Source organism: Symsagittifera roscoffensis, chromosome 4 (genome assembly GCF_963678635.1).
Source record: "Symsagittifera roscoffensis chromosome 4, txSymRosc1.1, whole genome shotgun sequence".
Lineage (NCBI taxonomy): Eukaryota > Metazoa > Xenacoelomorpha > Acoela > Convolutidae > Symsagittifera > Symsagittifera roscoffensis.
In genome coordinates this window covers 54,220,419-54,231,096 of record NC_087065.1, presented here as the reverse complement: position 1 = coordinate 54,231,096, position 10,678 = coordinate 54,220,419, and the positions used below count along the sequence as shown (strand labels likewise).

Genomic DNA, 10,678 nt, shown 5'->3' with positions numbered 1-10,678 from the left:
GTACTGAAATAATTTATTTGTATTATCAGAAATACGCATTCCTTCAAGGCCGATGGACCGAAATCTCAAAATTAATCAATGTCCTTTCAAATCAGTGACTTTTTGAGAACTCAATTCTAATTGGATGAAATAATTTCCGGGCAGTCGGTCATACAGGAAACTGTGTTATTACAGCAAAAATTTTGATTGTCTTTACATTTTCAGTTCAGAATGTGATAATACATTATCCGACCGATTTTTGTTTCATTTCAGTGACACCGATATCTTCAAGGACATTGAGCACATTGTGCCTCTTGCTCAGTCTAGTTGGTACTCACTCTCAGATGAGGAAAAATCACAAATCAGGGACTTCCTAACCAGGGTAATAGCAATTAGTCACTTAGAATTGTTGAAACTCATTGTCCGCAAAAGCACAATGGATGTTTTACATGAAGTTTTCTCCAATATACTATACTTATTTCATGCAAAGCATTAACCTAAAGCCTATGCTGGGTAATTTTTAATGTTTATTTGGGCAAGTTTCGAGCTATAGCCGGAGGTTCATCAATAAACTATTGATGATGACTCATTGTGACTTTTTCAATGCGAAGTGATAACGGCTTCAAGAGTAAATAGCGAAAGTTAATTCGAATAAAGTAAGTTTTCATGAATAAAATTTTTGTTCCGAATGCGGAAGGCTTGAGAAAATTTTGATTTTCAGATGTTTTTTCCACGCAAATCTGGGTATCACATTTTTTAAGCACTCATTCTAGTTTTTTTTTCATGTTTTTGCAAAGATTTCAGCAACTGTTTATTTTTGAAACTGTTCAGATATGCGGCAACAAGAAACATCCGATTGGTCAGTTGATGGACGAGTTAGAAGTCGTGTTCCGAGCGACTTACGAAGCCTCCTCGGCTGTCCACAGAAGGCTACTGCCGCACTCCATCTCGGAACTGAAGAGCATCACAACTAGACTCACAGATACTATTGGCTACCTGTTGCCATGCATTGATCCTAAGTACTCCAAGCAGAACAGTCAGATGAGTAGAAATTCGGACGACTCTGACAATCAAAGGTTAGCTCTGATCTTGTCGCTGAAGTTGAAACTGTCCATCATTAATTTTTGAACTTATTGACTCTTGCAAAAATGCACTGTGCGTAACTAGCAGTATTTTCGTTAACGCGGAGTATATATTACCTGCGGTTTTTTTTCAGGCGAAGTTTAGGTGTATCAAATTTCCTGAAGTCTTTAATCTACAAGTTGTAAACCTTTTTTAGGGTAAAGATCAAATATGGCAATGCAGTCGTCGACTTGATAAGTTTCAATAGTTACTTTTTAAAGTCATTAAGCACTAAAGTATTCAAGTTGCCATCGACGCTCAAGTTCATTGAAGTCATCTTTGGAGCGCAGTACCGAAAACAGTGGTGACAATTTGCTAATTTTGTCTGGCGGAATTTCGACTAACATTTGATCGACTTGATGGCATAATTTCGGTATTTTTCATAGTCCTATTTCGATTTTTTAAATGATTTTATTCTTTTTGTCCAGCGAGACGTTTGCTCTTGAACTTGTGCACCCTCTGGTCTTCGGCCGAGTGTACAGTGTGGTAATATCACTGTACGTTCTCTCCAATGCCGACCAAGATGCAAACTACAGAAACAAGTTGGAGATCCTCAACAAGAAATCAGACAAAGCACTCATGAGCTTCTACGAAGTGGAGCCTAAATTTCAGCCTTCTTTTGATGCCAATAAAGTTAGTCTCAATCGCTTTGGTTTAGAGCCAGCATTGCAAAACCACCTCCTCCCACAATGCGTGTTTAAGTCTACCTGGACGTTCAATTTTTTGTTGTTTTTCCAGGAGACCGCTTTTCCCAAAAACGTTCTTAAATTTTCTTGAAGAGCGTTTGCTACTTTATAAAATTGGAAATTTGTGGCTTGTGGAACAAATTTGACTTTTGAATAGTCAAATTGACGATACCAGCATAGTCCCCCGCCGCTGGCTATCAACGCAAATATGTAGCTCAAACTGTAGTTTTTATATCATGGGTTATTATTTGCTTGGGGATATACACGGAAAGAGCCCTTGTTGGTTACAGCTGGTACGAAGGTAACCTAATTGAAATTTTCAGTTCAACTTAGTTTTTGTTGTTGTTGTTGTTGTTAAAGTGACGCATTTATTGTTTTAGAACTCAGGCGTGGACTATAGTGGTGCTATAGAAGCATTGAAGAAAATAAGGTAAAATTTTGGCTTGTGTTGCTTATAAAACTGACGTTTTTTGTAACCATTCTTCCTTCGTGAATTTTTCAAGAACCTTCAATGTAAATGAAAACCTTATATAGTAAAAGGATACGATGGTGCGAACGGTAAAAGAGCAAAAGTGACTTTTATGAACGCTTAGCTCCCCCTTGTTACTGAGGTTATTTTAGACAGTAAAAGTGCACATGGTATTAATGTGCATCAGGGTATTTTTTCAAAACAGTTTTCATGCTCTTATTTTAGCCCTGATATATGAGAACTCGACTTAAATCAATCGCTTACGATGCACAATACATACCTATTTATTAAAAAATAGCAGTCGCTTTGCTTGGCGGCCTATTTAGGTCTAACAAATTTCCTAGGAGTATTTTTCAATGGATTTCAGCCGAGCACTTTTTTTCTTGTAACTCAACAAATTCCTCAAACAATTTTAGAGCCATTTTCAATGTTTTGTTCACTCGGTAGGCTGAATGATATTTTTGACCTATTGTTCTAGTTGCATCATAGAAAATAGTAAAAATGATTCAAAAGTCATATAAACTGTTGGTTGACTATAACCATTTGTGGACAGTGAAGAATTCTAGTTGTTTCGACGATGATTATCTTTATGGTCATCAGTCTTCAAGTATTTTTTAAGTTATTGAGTCTATTCGTAAGAGGGCGAATCGTAAGAGACGATTCCCGGCTACCATTTATTGTGCCTGGAAAAGTTTCACCTGTATAACATTCCGCCGCTCACTTCAAAAGTCGGAAAACTAATAATATGTTTTCATTTTCCAAGGTGTTTAAGTTTTGACACTAGCTTAGTTCATTTTTTAACTCAAGGTTATCGATGCAAAATGATGCCTATCTTTTTGCGTTCTTTCGCCCTGGTCTTTGTTTGACAAAGGAAGAGGCGCATTTTACGTTTTTTTATTTGAAAAATTGATTGTTTTTTTTCAAATTAGGCGAGTTGATTTAGAAGGGTGCTAACGTTTGGTTTGATATTCGAATATCAAACTAAACAGCTTCATCATTTTTGTCTTAAGTTTACAGATTTTTGGAAAAACGAGTTAAGTTTTTTCCTTTATTCGTTTCATCCGGATAGTTTGAATTAGCGCTATTTTTTGGCATTCGAATCCCAATTAATTTTATTAAACTAAAACTCAAGTTTGTTGCCGGAAACTAATTTATGTCCATTCAAACTCCTAAGATCGTGTTTAACATTGAATTACCGATGAAGTTCATTTTGTTGGCCAGGCCTCAGGTGGTGTGGAACTCAAAATAATTGTTAGCCTGAACTGCTAGGAACGCGAACGACCCAATAGATGGTGGGCTGACTCTAATTTTTAATCCAACCATTGAAAATGGGGAGGAACTTTCTATTCGGGTGTGTTTTAGTTTTTTCTCGTTTTCCACGCAAAACAGCTACCACAAATAATCGGACTAGGTTGAGTGATTTATCATATTAAAGCCCTTTCAGTCGCGATTCGAACGACATAAAATAATTTAGAAAAGTTTTCCCAGAGTTGAGAAAAACCTGTTTGAAATTTTTGATTTTTTCGTCTTAATTCGAGCGAATAAAGCAAGCGAACAGGCTTACAACAGCTTAATGACGAGAAATTTAAAATTTAAGCCCTAAAAACTTAACTTGAAACTTAATTTGTAGCTCCAATCTGGGAACTAAAAACTTCAGAAAATTGGAAAATTTTTAGCAAAAAAAATTGAAAAAAAAAATAATTTGAAATCTTTTGATTTTTTGTTTTCCTAGTCAATTTTCTTTTAAAAAAAATTGTGTATTATTTGCTTGATTTACTATGAATGTCAAATATACCTAAACTATACTTTAACATCAGACTTTTATATCACCCCACGCAGAAAAACTAATTTGAAAAAAAAAGCTTTATCGTAGAGTTTTTTGAAAGACTATGGTCGGAACATTCTGTGCTACTTGCACAGTAACCGGCTATCCTTGTTTCCAATTGAATATTGTTGTGGAGTTATATATCATAATAAAATGTTTTCATTTGGGATTCGAACCACATTTGAAAATTTCAAAAAGTTGTTCAAAAACAGTGGCGAGAAAAACCGGCTTGAATTTTTGAGTTTTAAAATAATTTCGAGCGATTAAAGCGATGGAGTAAAGTGACGATATACTTCGTAAAATAGGTTTTTTAGGCTGAAAAAAAATTTGAAAAGTAAATGCAAACTGGTTTGGTAAAATTCATTTAGCGTCTCCGTGGTAATAAACGTTTTCCTAAATAATTTAAGTTATTGAGCAAAATTGAAAATTATTTTGAAGTTTTTTTTTGAGTTTTTTCTTTTTCTTGTGTGTTCGTCTTCTTTTGAATATAACTTTTGTTGCCTAATATGCTTAATTTATTAATTTTTTGGCCCTTGTGAACTGTCTCGCCTAAGTCATCCCACATCGACCAATTGAACTATCTGCCGCTCCTCAAACAATAAAATGCATGTAACACAAGGATAGCTGGTTACTGTGCAAGTAGCACAGAATGCTCCGAGCATAGTCTAAAAAATACAAAAAAAAAGTTTTTCAAATTAGTTTCGTTTTTTTTCTGCGTGGTGTGATACAAAGATCTGAGCGAACAAAAAAAAGAAAACTTAGGCATATTTGACAATCATAGTGAATAGTAAAATATGCCAATTCTGCAAAATGGCTAAAAACTCAAAAAACTAACTTTAGTTGAGTAAAACTGAGTTTTCATGGCTTAGTTTGAGGTTAAATTAGCTATTATAAGTATGCGTGCTCATCTTATTACACGCGAATACAAAAGTTCTTCCCCATTTTTCAAATGGTCAGAACAAAAATAGTTTAAAGTAAACGCTTTCTCCCTAAATCATTTTTCGGGGAGGGAGACATTGTTTTTTGGTTCTTTCTTGTTTTTTGGTCACTTATTTTTTTAGTACTAATGAATAATGACTGAATTAACCTTAAAATCATCGAATGTTTTTTGTCCTTGTATGATTTTAGGCTCACGGTTGCTAACAATTTGGCAGTAATTAAATAACAATAGACAGTAAAATTAATTTTAGCTGGTTTTGTAGCCAGCAGTTGACAACTGAAATTGTATACCGGTTCAAGGGCAGATATATTAAAAGTAAGCAAACTAATTGACGAATGCTCTAATCAGCGGAAATAGTTTTAACTTGCGTATGCGATGATTGATGTTTTCGTGAAATATTTCAGATCGAACTCTTCTCTCGTCCGTCCGTTGGGCATGGCCGTTTAATCGCTGAGGCATGGTCGAAATGTTTTCTGTTAAATGTTTTATTCTAAACTTTTTTTCCTTTATTTGCACTAAATTTGTACAAAATAAGCTGATGAAATCTTTGAACTGTCAAAGTCAGCCAATCAGGTTTATTTGTCTGCTCGTGGACCGGTATGAAGTTTAGATTGTCTGCTAGCAGTCCGACCCGACCTCATTAACGTTATCATTTGTGTGGGTGTTGTAGTGATGCGGTGGTGCCGAGTAGGAAGCTGGAGTGTGTGAGTGATGCATTTGAGCAGCTGGTGAAGAGTGCCAGTCAGTTGAGTGGGGAGGAGAGCACACGTCTCATGATGGACACTGTCCTGCCCATATTTCTATTCGTCATTGTCAGAGCCAAGTGAGTACCGTCACAAAAGTTTGAGGGAGAGGGGAGGGGGTTAGACATAAAAAAAAAGGGCTGCGGTTAAAGCGCATGTGAACTGGCTAGTGCACCTATTTCTATCTCGCCTCCCACCGATAGGTTGACAGTTCGAGGCCCACTATGATCAGATTGAGTGTGATTGTAGAGATTTGTGAAAGCTATCAGTAATAAAGTACTACATTTATTTTCCTGGAAATGAAGCTGTGCTGATTTCCATGTATAAAGTAAATGCTGTTAGACGGTAAGGCTCACATGCTATTTTGAAAAGCCATTCTCATAGCGAGCGAGCTTGCAAGCGTTAGCGTATTAGTACGAACTTTTTTCTAACCTTACTCGCAAATAAAGTCTTCATTAAAGTGTTCACTTAGTGATCTGTAGAATTGGAAAATTCATTGCATCTGTTCTGTGCTTTATTTGTGGCTAGTGTTTGTAAAGGGATTCTTAAGGGTCCGTGGTTGAGTGGTTTTTGCCTGAGACTCATAATTAGAGGCTTATTTCTACTTTTTCTTATTGCATTTTATAGAGCTGCGTTTTATCGTGTTCTCGCTAACGTTTGCGAAGCGCAGCTTCGCCTCTGTGTCAATTTTTTTAAGTAGAAGCTGTATTATGTCTTATAAACAATATTCTTCAGTGGGTGATAATGTCTCATCAATTCTATAGTTATGAAAAATCGAACAAATGACTTGTGTAGGAGAATATGCTCCAATTGTTTCGAAAATTTATAGAAGGCATTTAAAACATTTAAAACTTTTTCACATCTGTTCAGAGTAGCAAAAATTATTTAGTTTTTGATGCTGATGCAGAACTATTATCGACTCTGCTATGCTATGATTGAGGTGCGTTCAGTAAACCGAAGTGTCAGTAAATTAACAGATCAGTAAACCGAACTCCGTGGTAAATATATCAATTGCGGAATTAAAGGTTTATAGAATTGTTTTTGCTCACCTGGGAAAATAATTGAAAACTACAATGCTCAGGGCAAGCGTATTTTTATTTCTTTTTTTTGTTTACACCAGCATAGCTTGTGTTATAGAATGAACTTTCTTTTTTTCCAACCTAAGTTGCAAATATCGTTGCGATGCAATTGTTGCGACAAAACGTGTTCATTCTGAAAGTTTTCATTTTGATCCAGCTATCAAGTACAGCCAATGCTATGGATATTAGCACAGACTATTATATTACAAATTGCACTTTAGCTTGAAAGTAGGTATCATGGTTCTGTAGCGTAGAGGTAGGGAAGGAGACCAGCAGCAAAATAAGAGGGTTCAAACCTGGGCAGGGTCGGATTTTTTAATAATTTTTTTCTTATACTAGTTAAAATGCGCCCGCTTTATAATTTGAGGCATGTTAGTTGGTAAATTTCGTTTCAAGTTGACTGGTACTGCTATTGCGTCATAATTGGTTTGCGTCACCTAGCAATTATGTAGACTCATAATTGGCGTGCGTCACTTAAGAAACTTTGTAGACTCAAAGTTCTACGCATTCAATTTTTCCATTAGCGTTGTCGGTCAAATTTTTGCTTGTGTATGCGAAGTGCAACTTCGCCTCTGTATTCAATTTTTGTTTTGAGAAAGAAATTTGTCATAATGTACAAATTTCTGTCTTCATCTCATATGATTACGTAATTGGGTGATGCTTTTTCGGTTTGTTGATCTGGTCCGCGCATTTTAATGAGACCCCTCCCAAACGCTTCCACTTGCCTGTTCCGATGTCTCTAGTAACTTCGCACTTTATGTGGTCAAACAAAAGAAACTTTCCTCCTGAATTTCAAAGCCTTAATGAGGGGTTGGTTGAACTTTGTAGACTCAAAGTTCTACGCATTCAATTATTTTCCAGTAGCGTTGTTGGTCAAATTTTTTCTTGTGTATGCGAAGTGCAACTTCGCCTCTGCGTTCAAATTTTGTTTTGAGAGAGAAATTTGTCATAATGTACAAATTTCGGTCTTCATCTCATGTGATTACGTAATTGGGTGATGCTTTTCCGGTTTGTTGATCTGGTCCGCGCATTTTAATGAGACCCCTCCCAAACGCTTCCCCTTGCCTGTTCCGATGGCTCTAGTAACTTCGCACTTTATGTGATCAAACAAAAGAAACTTTCCTCCGAAACTTCAAAGCCTTAATGGGACCGCGCCTTAACTACGCTTCCCCTTACCTGTTCCGATGGCTCTAATAACTTCGCACTTTGTGTGGTCAAGCAAAAGAAGCTTTCCTCCTAAACTTCTAAGCCTTAACGAGACCCCTCCTTAACTACGCATCACCTTGCTTGTTCCCATGACTCTAGTAACTTAGCACTGGTCTCCGCAGGTCAACCAAAATCAAGTGCTTCCTGTTTCTACTGGTTCTAGGCTCATAAGTTTCACTGCCCATCTGCACAGTGAAGTAATGATGCTCATTTTTAAAAATTACCACACTCTTGACTCAGTTTTTTATCCCACAGTTACCAGTCCAATCACCCTAAAACTTTTCCCACACTTTCCTTCCCCACTTCAAAACATCTATCTTTTTCAGGTCAGTTTAAAGAAGTAATCTCTTTTTTATCTAATCTTGTGTCTACCAAAAATTCATACCTAGATTTTAATAATCGAGACGAAGAGTTTGCTTTTCTTTTAAATTCATTTAAACCCATTTTACAACTAAAGTATTGTAGCCATTTAACCTAGTTCCTTCTCTCCCAAATTATAAGTATCCCTCTCTCAAAATTTGAGCCTGCAATTCTATTCCAAAATATTCCGTGGAAAGCTCGCATAACACCGGTTTGGTTACAGTCAGCTTTCAACATCCACCTGTCCTGCTTAGACCACCATTTCCCCTGTATATCCAACTTGTTCTCATGCAACCCACACGTTTTTGACTTTCCCAACACCAATTTTGCCCACCCTGCAGACCTGTGGCTTCGGCTGGTGAATGCCCCGAAGTTATTCTACCTGGAGGCAGACGAGCCAAGCCCGAGCCGTTGGCTAACAAACAAACAAAGAACTCTGACCTAGGAGTTTTTCACCGAGGTGTTAGGTACCTCAAATGGAGCTCGAATTTTATCTCAAATCACATTAAAGTCTTTTCAGTCGTGATTCGGATTCCAAAACGATCTAATGAAAAAATTTCAGAGCGGAGAAAAAGTAGTTTTTTTTTCAGGAGGAAATGGATTTGAGTCATATAGTCACTGCAGGAATTTTTGATTTCACGATACATTATATTTTTGTTGTTGATGTCTTGATGAACGAAATATATCGTATTTCGGCCGTTTGGTTTTTTAGTAAACCTTGAAATTTATTTAGTCTCAAAATATTATTTGGATGGTTTCACTTTGATATTTTTGAAGTTTACTTGAATCTCTCCTGAAACTTGTCATATTTTGAAGATTGCTTAGATTTTCAATTTAGATGTCATGTTTTTCTATTGTGTCAGTTAATCCGTGTTGTCTACATTGCTGCAATTTCAACTTTTCGGCAGTCAGAAACCATATAGTAATTGCAACACTAATTTCCCCAAACTTACAAAACGTTTCAGTGGAGTGAGTCAGGACCAAAAGAGCTTTCAAGTGAATTGTTTTTTGTTTGTTTCGCAGGGTTCGCTACTTGAGTTCAGAAATTCAGTTCGTGGAAGACTTTGCCAACTTCTCCGACACACCCGAGGCAGAATTTATTCTGCAGACTGTGAAGGTCAGTCACAAGTCAATTAAACTTGACTTTTTTCAAGCGATGGGCGAAGATTAAGCAGGACCTACACGCTCTTTGAGTTCGGCCCAATTGATTACCTGAAGACTCATGGATACTTTGTTAGAAGGATTTTATCAAATAAAATAGGCCAGCTGTCCCCTCAAAGATTGTATATATTGGCTTCGTTGGAGAATTTTTATGGTTAGTTCGTCAAATAGTGGGCGACATAAATATACATTGGGGTTGTGAGGGGTTCGAGTTCCCGATGTAGCTACCCAAATCCCCCATGATTCTCCAAATCGATCCCTGAACTTAAACAAAGTATTAGTTCGTTTTCAGTTATTTTATATTTTCACTTTTAGGTCGCGTATGTTCATCTAACCACGGAAAAAATATGGGATAGCTGATAACGATCAAGTTGGAAGATAGTAAAAAATGAAGAAGCGTCGCCGATCGAATAGAAGTTGATCAAGTGACGAAGATTGAATAGAAACAGTCCGGCATTATTTGAAATTTTCGATAAACTGTATATCTTGCCTGCCAACCAAAACACCGGTGTATTTTAAAACTCGTAGACTTGTTAGAGCCATTCAAACTAGCCAAATTTTTTGCTTTAGAGGAATATAATATAATACTTTTTTATCTATAAATTTCTATCGGTAAATTACGCAATTATAATGCTGCAATATTCTATCCCATTACTGTTATTGCGCGACTCGTGTTCTATTTCACTCCAATGTATATTTCGAATTGTATTTAATTATCAGATTGCATCAAATTCCAGTGATTAATTTAATTAGTTTTAGACTTATGAAAATAGTTTTAATTCAATATTTATTCTAAAAAGAGAGCTGCGAAATATGCTTGCCATAAAACTGGACAAACTGTCAAGGTAAACAAAATACAATGGATAGCTTGGAATTAAACGTAAGGCAACTTACTATCAAATCAAAAATCGGCAAACAGCAGTTATCCAAACCGGTCTTAACCGTCGGTTAGGGCCCTTGACAGTTATACCAGCTGTTTACACTTGCGAAGCAATAAGTTATAGTACGTTTTTCTGTTTTTCGAACCGAGGACGCAAAAACTTTCTGTTTTTCGAACCGAGGACGCAAATATTGTTGCGAATAAGTTGCGATTAGTGTTGCTTAAAGC

At 36.5% G+C, this 10,678-nt stretch overlaps 1 protein-coding gene across 3 annotated transcripts in view; it reads left to right on the top strand.

Moving 5' to 3' along the window:
* The window catches only part of LOC134843638 (alsin-like), a 36,572-nt gene extending 26,269 nt beyond the window's left edge, over positions 1-10,303 (top strand). For all 3 annotated transcript variants that reach the window (XM_063859829.1, XM_063859828.1, XM_063859827.1), the window contains 7 exons: positions 253-361; positions 811-1,055; positions 1,530-1,734; positions 2,168-2,217; positions 5,692-5,844; positions 9,433-9,526; positions 9,886-10,303. In XM_063859829.1, coding sequence (XP_063715899.1) covers positions 253-361; positions 811-1,055; positions 1,530-1,734; positions 2,168-2,217; positions 5,692-5,844; positions 9,433-9,526; positions 9,886-9,930 — 901 coding nt within the window. In that variant the 3' untranslated portion in view covers positions 9,931-10,303. The remainder of the gene's footprint in view (positions 1-252; positions 362-810; positions 1,056-1,529; positions 1,735-2,167; positions 2,218-5,691; positions 5,845-9,432; positions 9,527-9,885) is intronic.
* Positions 10,304-10,678: the final 375 nt, after the last annotated feature.